This window comes from Podarcis pityusensis (genome assembly GCF_964106645.2).
Source record: "Podarcis pityusensis genome assembly, chromosome: 1".
NCBI classification, from domain to species: Eukaryota; Metazoa; Chordata; class Lepidosauria; order Squamata; family Lacertidae; genus Podarcis; species Podarcis pityusensis.
The window spans coordinates 52,824,432-52,838,241 of record NC_138028.1 but is presented as its reverse complement, the minus strand read 5'-3'; the positions used below and the strand labels follow the sequence as shown (position 1 = coordinate 52,838,241).

The 13,810-nt window shown below is 45.0% G+C and overlaps 1 protein-coding gene and 1 long non-coding RNA gene across 3 annotated transcripts in view; one reads left to right on the top strand and one right to left on the bottom strand.

Moving 5' to 3' along the window:
• Positions 1-13,810, bottom strand: part of LOC308475470 — a 597,484-nt gene that overhangs the window by 172,113 nt on the left and 411,561 nt on the right. The gene's annotated exons all lie outside the window — the stretch shown is intronic.
• The window catches only part of CD82 (CD82 molecule), a 69,999-nt gene that overhangs the window by 48,231 nt on the left and 7,958 nt on the right, over positions 1-13,810 (top strand). For both annotated transcript variants that reach the window (XM_081002216.1, XM_081002217.1), the window contains 3 exons: positions 1,551-1,623; positions 3,824-3,948; positions 5,355-5,429. In XM_081002216.1, coding sequence (XP_080858342.1) covers positions 1,551-1,623; positions 3,824-3,948; positions 5,355-5,429 — 273 coding nt within the window. The remainder of the gene's footprint in view (positions 1-1,550; positions 1,624-3,823; positions 3,949-5,354; positions 5,430-13,810) is intronic.

Genomic DNA, 13,810 nt, shown 5'->3' with positions numbered 1-13,810 from the left:
CATTCTCATCCGAGGATGAGGGCTGCCAGTTGGCTCCCACTGACGGAACACTGTTGGACTGCGACGTGTTTGCAGCTCGCTTGCCAACTGATGGCTCTGTGCCTTAGGTTTTGCTGCCATATGACTGTTGCACGACTCGTGGCTTCACTTAATTCTGGTTTGTAGGCAAATTTTTAGCCTGCGTGTTTATCACAGGAGGATGCACAGCAGAACAGGCTTCCTGTTTCTTTATTAAAGTGTGATCATATGTAAAAAAAAGAGAAAAAGGTCTGATACAAGCCCTTATTCAGCTGTTTCCTTGTATTCTTTCTGCTTATGCCAAGACACACTGGTCCTATTGTGCTCTTCGCTACAGGCATCCTAACAGGGGTCTTGGTGGCATGTTAGCAGCAGAAATAGATGTTATAATACACCTTAACCTGAGTGGTATGGCAAGCTACCTTCCAATTATTCTGCCTTTTTAAAAGCAGCTGTCTCTGGCAAGTCGGACTGGGACCTACTGCTTCTTACTTCATGTGGAGGCCTGCATGATTGAGTGCTCCTCTCCAACTGTGTTTTAGCCTAGCCTTCTCCCTGACATTTAGCTCTCTATGCGGAGTGATTTTAGTTTATTTTTTGGTATGGAAAAACATTCAATCTTGTCAGACCCCACAGTCAGTTTGAAGCAATAAACCTTAGGCAGGTTAACCACTTCAGTGGGAATGATGTCCAGGTTGCTAGCTTTCGAGCCATCCTTTTTTAGATAGCTTTTATGAATTTTATGAAATAAATAAAAACCATTGAAGCGGTGTTTTGAAGACTGCTTAGTTTAGCTCTTTTGTCTTTCCACTTTGCTTGACTTCTGATCACAAAGCAAAATAAAAACAAACAAACCAGGCTATATAATACCGATAACTTGCTTTTTGTTCTAAATTAACTGTAGCAAAGATGCTTGGTGCTATGCTTTAAGTAGACCATTCTTTGTTCTAGACAACTCATGCCTAACATATACACTATGAGCGAATCTGCTGTGTGCTGGCAGGACTCTTAACACTGTTTAGAAATGGGGGACTTAAAAGAACTGTTGTTTGATGGTGGGGGACCTGGCTACCCAGATGTTGGACTCCAATTCCTACCAGCCCCAGCCAGCATGACCAGTGGTGACAGATGATGAGCCCATCAACATCTGGAGAGCCACAGATTCCCCACCACTGCTTTAGTTTGATTGACAGCTTCACATAGCTCAAGGCTCCTGAATTACTTATATCTAGCTGGAAACTACTGTAAGTTGGAGGTAGATAGTATTTCAGTAATGGATAGGAGGAAATACCCAGAAAAATAGAAGTGGGTAAAACTTGTTAGCTTAAACACTAGGGCCAGCTGGGATGGATTTTATCTTTGTACTTTGCTCATAGAAGCATCAATGTGACCCTTTCAGAAAAATATGTTTGTACTAGAGGGAACTTGTGCTATTACATAAAGTGCTTTTGAAGATTCTTCTAGTGTAAAAGTAGCATAAGAAATACACCTTTTGTACAATCTTTTTTCAGTAACCAAAACTTGTTTTCCAGATCTTGGGTGCTGTGATCCTGGGCTTCGGAATATGGATTTTGGTTGACAAGAATAGCTTCATTTCAGTTTTGCGTAAGACTGCTTTTCTTATCTTTGCATTTGCTCGTTGAGTGTTTATCTGTCAAGAGAGAACACCATGTTGTGCTTACTAAATTATAAAGGGAAGCCCATCTGAACAGCAGCCCCCCTTCAGATCATAGTCCAAAGCAAAGGTGGCTTCCTGCTAGATTTAGAAGAGCTTTCTATTGCTAATCAGCCTTTTCTTTCTTGGAAGGCTATGTCAGGTCAGACAGAAAGCATTAGCCTTAAAGTTCTCCAAGGCTTGGTAACTTTGGTTCACCTCAGCAAAAGTCTGAGGGACAGATTTGGTAAAGGGGAACTGCCAAGCTAATGCATTTCCTTTAAAAAAAAAACTCCCAGTGTGTTGTAGTGGTTAAGAGCGGTAGACTCCTAATCTGGGGAACTGGGTTCGCGTCTCCGCTCCTCCACATGCAGCTGCTGGGTGACCTTGGGCCAGTCACACTTCTCTGAAGTCTCTCAGCCCCACTCACCTCACAGAGTGTTTGTTGTGGGGGAGGAAGGGAAAGGAGAATGTTAGCCGCTTTGAGACTTCTTAAAAGGAGTGAAAGGCGGGATATCAAATCCAAACTCTTCTTCTTCTTCTTCTTCTTCTTCTTCTTCTTCTTCTTCTTCTTCTTCTTCTTCTTCCCTGTGCAGTTGTGCATGCTATTTCCACTTTCCATGTTTTTTATCTGGGTCAGTGCTGCAGTGTTACTCACAAGGGAGAAATAACAAGAAAGGGCTATGCTGAAAAGTGTGTTTTAAACCAAGCCCCCCCCCCCCTTTTAAAACAAATGCTTGCAGCCATTTTTAGACTGCAGAAGCAGTTGAGGCTTTGCCTTGTGACCTAGTTTTCTCACTGTGGTCTAGAACCAAAACTAATAGCTGTATGAACTGAGCAGCTCAAAAGGAGTTTTGCCCACACTGAGCCTATGGGCTGATTTTGCTTGCCAAGGACTTGAAGTATTCTGTATATGGGCTCCTTTCCTGCCCCCAGCCCTCTTCCTTTCTTGCTTGTAATCTCACTGCATGTATGCAGTATTTTTTCTGCTTCCTTCCTTGAGATCCCAGATGAAGCCCTTTCCCCTCCCTTTTCTCATTTCTTTCCCCCCTCTTTTTATTTTTTATTTTTGCTTTGGTAACCTTAACAAAGTCTGGGAAGGAACTTTACACAGCAGGGCATTCCAGTCCATTGCCAGAGAGCCCCCCCCAACCCTTGTGCTTATCTGGCTTTTTTCCCAGAAACGAGGAAAAAGATGGCGCAAGAGGGAATATAAACTGTGAGCCTTTTGCCAACAAGGTTTGAGGAGCTTTCCTCCAAAATCCAAGACGTGCTGCAGGCTGTAGACTGAGCCCAGGCTGTGTCTTTCTGCTACAGTCTCTTTTTTCCAAGGCTTTGTCTCAGTGCCTATCTATACCAGCGTTCACCAAGGTGGAGCCCTCTAGGTGTTTTTTGGACTACAGCTTCCAGTGTCCCTGGCCAGTGACCATGATGACTGGGGCTGATTGGAATTGGAGTCCGGCAACATCTGAAGGGCACACCATTGACAACCCCTGCCCTGTACATTTGGAAAGGCAGCCAGGTTGGGTCCATCAAATGAGTTAGTTGCCACTGCCCCATGTGAGAAGTTTTGCATAACTATCAGTGGAAGTGTCTTGTGATCCCACAGTAAGATGCAACATGCAAACTCTCTCACACCCCACCCAGTAAGCTAATATTAATGCTACCAGCACTGCTGTTTGGCAAGTTCCCTTTCCTTACCTTTTTAAGGGTGTTTGCTGAACTGGGTTAGAGGGGGATAACTGGGGTTTGGTGGCTGCATATTAGAAGATGTGCATCCTTCAAAGGCCAATTCTACCTTGCAACTTGGCAGTTGTCTCAGAGGAACCTTTTGGGAGCAGCTAACTAGACTCTGGGGGTAGAGCGAACAGAGACAGGATAAAGTCTTCTTTTGTGCGCCTCTTGCTTGCCTAGTCATCAGTTCCTATTATGCAGCCTTCTCTCCTTCATCGCCCCACTTCAGTTCTCTGACTGCCTATTTGTGGATCCCTCCATCACAAGCAACCTTCACGTGGCCTTTGATTATCTAGGCCTGAAGTTCTTAGCTCTCTGAAGCACATGTGGCTCTGAGCAGTCTTGTTTTTCTGGAGCTAACCAACGTTAAAAGAATCCTCCTTCACTTTGTGTCCATTTCTCTTCTGGTTTCCACAGAGACCTCATCGTCATCGCTTAAGATTGGGGCGTACATTCTCATTGGAGTCGGTGCTGTGACCATGTTGATGGGGTTCCTGGGCTGCATTGGAGCAGTCAATGAGATCCGCTGTCTCTTGGGTCTGGTGAGTGAAAAGAGATAAATGCTACTTTAAGTGACTTGCTGGTACTGCCTGAGGGCTGCAGTTGAACTAGAGACCAAGGCATGCAGGAATATTGACTACAGTTGATAGAGAAGTACAGTACTTCGGAATTCTAAGCGAGACATTCCTGGCTTCACAGCAAACTGAGGCATCTAGAGAAGGGCCTCCAAAGTTAAGCAGGTGGCAACTTTAGTCTCTTTGGCTGTCCTGTCCTGTCCCTTTCCCAGGGAAAACACACCTGATGCCTGTTATGTTTCTTTGATGTCCATGCAAAGCCCTTTTCAGACAAGGAATAGTGATTGCCAGCTCCTTCATTTGATTATCATGTTGCTATTTTGTTGGATAAGGTGGTGGTTTCTTTTAAAAATAAATCAGTAACCTATAATTAATCTAAATAAGGACATATGAAGATGGAATGATATTGGGTTGCTAATAGGTAAAAAATAGGTGTGACCAGGTTTTTGAATATTGGTGTGTGTGTGTGTGTGAGAGAGAGAGAGATGCATGGATGTGAAATAATTTGTCTCTATACATATGTGTGTATAAATATTATGTATTACCCCAGGTTTCAGTTTGCACTTGCCATTATGGGAGCTTTTCTCCCCTGTAGGTGAGGAAAATTATGGGTGGGATTAACCCAAGAAGCCTTGTCAGTGGAAGCTCTGTGCAAGGACTTCCACTGTGCAGTGGGCTTCCCCCTTCTCCTACTGTGATTCTGCCCCCCTCCCATGCCCCTCAGTTGGCTCTGGAAGTGGGGGACGGGAGAGTCCCCAGAACAGGGCTTAGACAAATGAAGTTTCTGTAATAGTGTATTGTTGAATTCTACTATTTATTTTTGATTCTCATATGTATCATGAAATCCAAGTGTTACATGAGACCTTTCCTGAATCTTCTGGGATGCTCTGAGCCCCAATAGTTGTCTCGACATCTGTTGTCCTTTGTATGCTGTACTCAGTCCGGCAGCTGAACTGTCTTCCTTTTTTGCATCGTGAAAAGTGATACTCCTGTATATCGGGCGAAGCTTTTGAGCTATGCGACAATGAGTACCAGGCATGTAGGGGGAGACTCTTGAACTGCTTCCAACTTGGGCAACTACCCTGTGTACACCTGGGCCAAGTTCTTGTTGGAACACCTGGAAGGAGCCAATTTATGAGCTTATTGCACTTGAAGAGTAGGCAAAAATGGGGGGAAATGTTTTTATTGGATGTGTTGCATGGGAAATAACTGTATGCACTCCTAAAAAGAAAGCAGACTATCTCAAAAACTCTTTCTTCTTAGGCCCAACTCTGTTCCATAGGCTGTCCCCTGAAGAGCTTTTCCTGAGGTTGCTGTCTATAGTAATGACCATGCCAAACACCAAGTAATGTTGTGCTATTTCTTTTTTTCAGTACTTCACCTGCCTGTTGTTGATCCTCATAGCCCAGATAGCTGCTGGCGTGCTCATCTACCTCCAGCGGGATAGAGTAAGTGACTCCTTTCCTCTCCCAGTGTGAGAGCCAGTGTGGTGTAGTGGTTAAGAGCGGTAGTCTCGTAATCGGGGGAACCGGGTTCGCGTCTCCGCTCCTCCACATGCAGCTGCTGGGTGACCTTGGGCCAGTCACACTTCTTTAAAGTCTCTCAGCCCCACTCACAGAGTGTTTGTTGTGGGGGAGGAAGGGAAAGGGGAATGTTAGCCGCTTTGAGACTCCTGAAGGGGAGTGAAAGGCGGGATATCAAATCCAACTCTTCTTCTTCTTCTTCTTCTTCTTCTTCTTCTTCTTCTTCTTCTTCTTCTTCTTCCCACCTGCTTTCTTCCATGGAAACTGTGCTTTCACCATCTGCTCCTGGTTTCTGATGCAGAACTTAGCTTTGCCATTCCTCTCTGGGAAAATTCTTAAATCTAGCTCTTGTAGATTTAAGAGCTAGTCCTTGGGCAAATGACTAGCCCAAGGTCACATTTCCTTTCAAAATATTTCTCTTGATTGTTGTGTTCCCACACATACAATATCATGAGGTCGAGCTAAACAAAACATACGCCTGGATAGCTCAGTTGGTTAGAGCATGGTGCTGATAACGCCAACATTGCAGGTTTCATCCCCATATGGGACAGCTTAATATTCCTGCATCGCAGTGGGTTGGACTGGATGGTCCTCTGCAATTCTGTGATTCTATGTACAAAAGCAGATGGTTTATGCCAAATGAACACAGAAGGCAGAATAAAATGCTTCACTAGTGGACTTCTGCTAGCACCATGGACTTCACCTTTCTTCCTCCCCGGGGGCAGATCTGGGGAACTGGAGGAGAGTGTGCAAGTCAACCCATAGCATTTATTGCATATTTCAGGGGTCTAGGATGGTTTGTGTTGAATTTGCTTTTCGCTGTTAACATAATTTGGTTGTGAAGAGTCTAGAAAATAAATTAATTGCTCAAAGGGCAACTCCTAAAACTGGGGTGCAGTCTACTTTGGGGTTTTTTGTGATCCACGCGACGGTCACCTCCAGACTGGATTATTGTAACTCGCTCTACGTGGGGCTGCCCTTGAGACTGACCCAGAAACTCCAGCGGGAGCAGAATGCCGCAGTGAGACTCCTTATGGGGTCTTCGCGGCGAGATCACATTCATCCGGTACTATACCAGCTGCACTGGCTCCCGGTGGAGTACAGGATCAGGTTTAAGGTGCTGGTTTTAACCTTTAAAGCCCTATACGGCCTAGGACCCTCGTACCTACGGGACCGCCTCTCCTGGTATGCCCCACAGAGGAACCTACGGTCTGCAAATAAAAACATCCTGAAGGTCCCAGGCCTCAGAGAGGTTAGGCTGGCCTCAACTAGAGCCAGGGCTTTCTCGGCTGCGGCTCCAATCTGGTGGAACGCTCTGTCACAAGAGACTAGGGCCCTGCGGGACCTGACATCTTTCCGCAAGGCCTGCAAGACAGAGTTGTTCCACCAGGCCTTTGGTCAGGGCCCAGCCTGACTCCCTCCTCTGGCAACCTGCACAGAACTTTGCTTAACGGTTGCCATTAATTTGATTTTAATTAATTTTTATAATGAAATGTTTTAGAATGTTGGATTATTTGATTGTTTGATTATTTGATTGTTGTTAGCCGCCCTGAGCCCGGCTTTGGCTGGGGAGGGCGGGATATAAATAAAATTTATTATTATTATTATTATTATTATTATTATTAGAAGGCTGGGAAATTCTAAACCCTTATTCCCTGCTGACACATTATGCCATGCAGACTTGGTGCTCAGTAGTAGCCTCCTGCCTCAGAAGTGGTGGCACATTTTTTTAGAATCTGGGTGAGAACCAATGTAAATAAAACTGGCATGATTTAATTTGGGGGTAGAGGAGCTCTGATCCTGTGCTGGTGATTGAATACAAACTCCCATCCGCTCCAGACAGCATGGCCGATGGTCAGAGTTTATGATAGTGATAATCCAGCAACATCTGGAGGGCCACAAGTTCCTGGTCCATAGCCTAGTTAAAAATGAAATAGCAGCTGGGAGAAAGTTACTTTAACCACTTCCCCACTTGAGTGCTTCCTCTTAGGTGCATGTGTTCCAACTGTGTCTATAAACCTGGAAAAGCCCCTGTTTGCCAGCTGTCATGCATGGCACACCCCACTCCTTGTTTCGTTGCTATTTTAGTGTCCTAGAGCTACCACTGGTGGCCTTCAAAAGCTAAATTCTTAACTATTTTGTTTTTTTAATACTGTGAACTGCCCTGTGATCTTCAGATTATAGGAATGGTAAATAAATTTAATAAATAACCGTAATAAAATTCTGAAAGGGTAGGGTTGCCCAGACATGGCATTTTATTTATTTCATTCTGATATGTGGATAGGCTGCCACTTCACACCTGCAGCTGTGTTTATTTCTGAGCTGTATTTTGAGACAAAGATGTAATTCTAGTATATAGTTTACCAAAAGGACCAGCACTGTTTTAGCTTTGGAACCAAAGCAGAATAGGCCAGTGCTGATTATATGAATGCAGCGTGTGGACTAGAACTTTTCTGGGTGGTGGTGTGTGTGTGAAAGAGAAAGTGGGCTCAAACAGCCATCCTTGGTATGAGAACAGGGACATTTCCTTTGTATAGTGTGGGTCTGAAGCAGGGTGGTAAAAATTATGTAAAATTTGGCTTTACATAATTGCCAAATTGACATGCTTGAGCCCCTTCCTACAGTTAGTGTCAAACTGGATGGAGTAAAGCCTTTTCTGTTTGTATGGAATTTTTTTAAATGTCTCTTCTGTGACCTTTTTATGATCTCCTGCAGTGGTTGAACCTGTTCTGTGCTTTTAACTGGCTGTTTTACATTGTAAAATAGCCAGTTAAAACTGCATAACAAGCTCAACAACAATATTCAGGATCTCTTCTCCTGCAACCTCTTTCACTTCAGCTGAGGTTGCTGTTGCGCTAAGAGAAAAAGTCTGCAAGAGATATTTTCCCTGATGCCAAAGAAAAAGACCCCTGGCTAGGTATAATGTATAAAGATTGCAATAGCCACCTCCTTCCTTCTTCAGGCATGTTATTCCATGAAGCTCCAGCAATTTTTTTCTCCAGAACTCTTCTGCTGCTACCAGTCTTTGATTGAGGGTTTTTTTGTTCCCTCAAAGTCTGGTTTTCTGAGATATTTTTCTCCCTTTGATGCTGTAGATGTTTTGGGTTTGGCTTGTCATATTTTCCTCCACATTATAAAGATGGAGGCCTCTGTGTGGAGAAGTTGCTGCAGGGTTGCTCTAGCAACAGAGTTTGGTCCCGAAGCCTCATTTTTCTTCTGCTTCATAATGGTGGGGAGGCATCTTTGGAAACATCACAGAACTCTTCTTGGCAGGAAGAGTCTGGCACACCAGTCTCCTCTCCCCTCATGTTGTTTGATAAAGGTGGGCCTACTTCCAGCTAGAATCTGGCTGCCAGGAGGCAAAGCTGGCAGGGCACTGTCTTATCCCTCTCTCATCCAGTGGTCTGAGTCACAATGTTGCATAGCTGAGTGTTTCATTCTGTGCAAAGGAGAACTTTCTTTTGGTTAAATTTTAGCTTTCATATGTCTCCTGGGGCCATGAAACTACCAGTGCAATTTTGCAGGTGGGATTCAGTTGCATAACAGCAAAATCAGGTTTTGCAGTTGAAAGTGGATTTGGAGCTCTTGTGCAACAAGCGCTCTTTCTCTCCTCGGACTTTTTGCCGGAAGGAAAGTGGCAAGAAAATGCCGTGGCAAGTGTTGGGGAGGATAATTGCTTGAAGCAAGGCCTTATGGGCTCAATAAACAGGTTCTCTGGAAGTAAACCAGGCCTACCCAGAACACACTGCTCCTGTCAGGAATTCCTGTTGCACTTGGGTCCTTCTTCCAGGCTTCTCATAGGCATCTGGTTAGTCACAGCATGATATGAGAAAGTTGAACAACATGGGCCTTTGGCCTCATCCAGCAAGGATGCTCTCATGATCTCACTTTCAGTCCAGATGATGCTGGACTTCAGTTCCTATTATCTCCAGCAATGAGCCATGGCCAGGGATGATGGGAGTTGGAGTACAGCAATGTCTGAGGACGCCATGTTGGCTACCCAATAATCTGAGGCAGATTATAGGGGCAAGAAGGACAGAACTGGGTGTACCACATGGTCTGCACATCTTATGTTGGCCCACTGTCCTCAGGTGCATTGGAGGATGCTGTCTCACCGCCTGTGTTGAAGTACGACTCTCTGTCCATACAACTGGCTTCTGTCAATGGAATGGGGACAGGGTGCCATCTTTGCCTCAGGTAGCAAAATGTCTTAGACCAGCCCTGTCTTTGCCTTGCCTCTTCTCAAAGATACTTTCCCCTCAACTCTCATTTACTTTGGGCCAAGCAAGGCATGATATTAAAATGCATGTCTGCATTTAATGTGCACTATATGGAAATTATTGGGAGCCCACTCAGGCAGAAACGGGGGGTGGAAGAGCCTCTGTTTCTGGAATTTGACTTGCAGTCAGTGAGGTAGTACTAAATGGAAACTTTTGACCTCTCTTGCTTTTCCATGGTATGTATGCAAACTCTCATCAAGGGGAAATTGTGAAACATTTCATTGTTCCTGTCTGATCTCATAACTGGGGCTGCCAGACAGTAACCCAGACGCCTGTACCGTACATAGCTCGGGATGTGAGCTTGTGCTTCACCTACTTGACACTTGCTGGGCTCGTGCCTCAGGAGTCCTCCCCAATGATTCAGTGACACAAACGGGCCAAAGAAAAGCTGGCTGACTTCTTCTTCCAAAACCTCCAGCTGTTGGCAGTACCCTGTAGAAACTCTGTACTAGAAGGAAGGGCTTGCTCTCGGTTGCTGTCCCTTCCTGTATATGTGACAAGCAGGTACCCTTTTTTAGGGTTAGAATATACACCGTTAGCATGACTGTGTTCTTTGTGCCATTGGACCAGTCAGGTATTCCCCCTCTGCTCTCAAGCAGAGTTTGTGCTTTCCTCCCCTTTTTGGTTTCTGTTCCCTCGCGTCTCCTTGCTCCACATCCCACACAGATCCACACTTGTAGCCCTTCACTCTTTCAAACTATCCTCTGAATAGTATCCTGCTGAGGGTGACACACAAAAAACCCTGAGATGTCATGCACATTTCTTGCTGTGACATCTTGTCCCAGGGGAAATTGCAAATATGCAAATGGAGGGAAGAGGGGAACCTGTGGTCATGAAGCTCAGTGATGCAACACACCAAGCCATTGTTCAGGTGGAACGTCCTTGTGTTTTGTTAGGTGATTGTGGATTCATTTTTTTAACAGATTGAGTGTGGGCTCCACATGCTAATAATCTGATTTAATATCCAGGCTATTTTTTACAAGAGATGAATATTATTTTCTTTTTTTAAATAAATGTTTTATACTGTATCACACACAGAAGCAACTAGTGTGTGTGTGTGTGTGTGTTATTTGGGGGAATTGGGGGGAAGACATTGAATTCCTTTGTGGCCTGTTCTTTTTTGGAGAGGAAAAGGCTGGATGCATTTGGAAGTCATGTCATCTACTTAACCAGGAATGGCTTTTGGAGAGGGGGTGCGGAGCTACAGACTGTAGTTGCATGACAAGGAAAAGGCACAGTACACAAACATGGGCATTAAACTAATCCATGCATTTCTAATCTCATTCACACATGACACTAAAATTCTGGGGCTAAGGTCTGGTGAGCCCACACCTAGGCAAAGGGTACAGTGCATCATGCCCACATCATTTGGGTGGGAAAGCATCACTTGCCACCGACAATCTTGAAACTCGGACCTTTTCGGTTTTCCACATTTTGAGTCTGTAGCATGTAAAAGCGGTCTTCTTTTTTTAACACAGCAGAGGGGAGGGACAATGAAAACCCACAGGCTCCTTGCCTTTGTGCCATCTATGACTGAGGACAAAGGCAGCCAGGACCAATTGCATTAGTGGCAGGAACCAGGTCAAGTTGCTTTCCTGCTCATCCCTCCTTTCCTCCCTGGGAGGAGTTGGGGCGAGAGGCAGAGAGCTTGGCCATGTAAACTGAGTAACAGAGGGCCAGACGTCAGCTGGGAGTGATTGTATGATTCTCTTCCATCTGACTGCATGGCCAGGAGGAATATATGAGCAGATGCAGCCTCCTTCGGAGCGGCTTTGCTCGGAGGCAGTCTGTATGCAGCCACCACTGAGAACAGCCTTGCTCGGTTGTATGTCTGAGGAGAGTGCGAGCTTCATTGGGGCTGAGCGGGGCTGCCATATGGAGATCTATTTGACTGGCTGCCCTGTGGAAATTTGACCTAGTTCTGAAAGCCCATTACAAATGCTTCAAGTGCCAGCTTTGTCCCCAGCGTGACACTCTCGAGCTTGTGCAGTCGAGTGCTGGGTACTTTGTGCTTGCAGAATTCGGAAGAGGAGCTTTATTTAAAATAGCTTGACAGGGACAGGCTGGCAGTGTGGTTTAGCGCAGTAACTGGGCCATCCCGCTTAAGTGAGCTCATGAACTGGTGGCAAGCTGCAGTCAGAGAGATCTCCCGCTTTACTGGCCTAGACAGGCACAGTAATCAGATCTGGGGGGGAAGAAACCTGTGACCCAGTTGCATTGCTGTCAGGGGGAATTTGCTTCATTTGCAGATCTGGAGGTTCAGTAATACACATCTATTGATCATCTATCTGTCTATCATCTATCTATCATCTATCTATTTTTATTGACTTATAGAAATGTGTACAAACTTACACAAAACCATACAAACAACAACAAAACCATACACAGAGCATATTCAATGTAAAAACAAAATAAAGAGATGCAGTTACATATGGCCACATTTTTAAGATGAATTTATATAGCCCAACCACAATGAGGAGTGAGTCATGGGAGGGGTACGTCTATGACTCTCCCTATTTATTTAATAAAAATATGGGCACCAGTGTGCGTCAAAAATGTCTCATTTGGCTTTGCTCCAGACTACACATTTATGTCTGACCAGGCGTTCAGATAAAGCAATGTTCCATATATTAGTAAATAATGCCTCCCACATAGGAAGCTTTGATGATTTCTTGTATTGGGCTATTGCCAGTTTGGCTGAAAATAGTAACATAAGCGTTAGGCTTTCTTAAGTTGCAGGAAAATTGACATTGTTCTCTAAAGAAAGAAGGGCTATGGAGGCAAATGCTGTTAAATAGCAGCTCTCATTGAAAAAAACCAGCTTCAGAATGGCTGAATCTCCTCACAATTCCACCACTAATATGCTAATTTTGAGTTAACATCCTCTGGGAAGATCCTGACCTGAACTGGTCTCCTATAGCTATGATACTTATGGCATAAGTATCACCAAGGGTGGTGAGCCCTGGGAGTGGGGGGATGAGAGGTGGAGTGCAAAAAATGAGAGTTGAGCAGAAGATGTTCAAGATGTTTTCAAGCTGAGGCAGCCAACTGACCACTCTCTCTACAGAGCCTTCCCTCAGGAAAGGAGGGGGGAGGATGAGGATGTTTGTAGGTGCTTGACCCAGTATGGTGCCCACCCATTCCTTCAGAAAATGATGATTTGTCTGAAGAGGAGATGATCTAGGGACTTAGCCAGTCCATCCAGAAGCCATACATCCTTGCTTCTTATGAAGCTCTGGACTGTGTACAGTGGTACCTCGGGTTACATACGCTTCAGGTTACAGACTCTGCTAACCCAGAAATACAGTGGTGCCCCGCAAGACGAATGCCTCGCAAGACGAAAAATTTGCTAGACGAAAGGGTTTTGCGTTTTTTGAGTCGTTCCTCAAGACGAATTTCCCTATGGGCTTGCTTCGCAAGATGAAACGTCTTGCGAGTTCTTGTGAGTTTGTTTCCTTTTTCTTAAAGCCGCTAAGCCGTTAATAGCCGCTAAGCCATTAATAGCCGCTAAGCCGCTAATAGCCGCTAAGCCGCTAATAGCTGTGCTTCGCAAGACGAAAAAACCGCAAGACGAAGAGACTCGCGGAACGGATTAATTTCGTCTTGCGAGGCACCACTGTAGTACCTCGGGTTAAGAACTTTGCTTCAGGATGAGAACAGAAACCGCGGGGTAGCGCCAGGAGGCCCCATTACCTCGGGTTACAGCCGCTTCAGGTTTCCTTTTTTTTTTTTGTTACAAACCGCCAAAACCCGGAAGTACTGGAACAGGTTACTTCCAGATTTCGGCGGTCGCACATGCGCAGAAGCACAAACCGCAACCCGTGCGTGCACAGACGCGGGTTGCGAATGTGCATCCCACACGGTTCATGTTCGCAACCCGAGCCTCATATATATATATATATATATATATATATATATATATCTTCACTACATGTTTAGAAAGGTTGCAGTTTTATAAATTGGTTGTGCCTTTTAGGTGAACCTAATACTGTATGCTGGGCATGGGTGGTGCTGTGGTCTAAACCA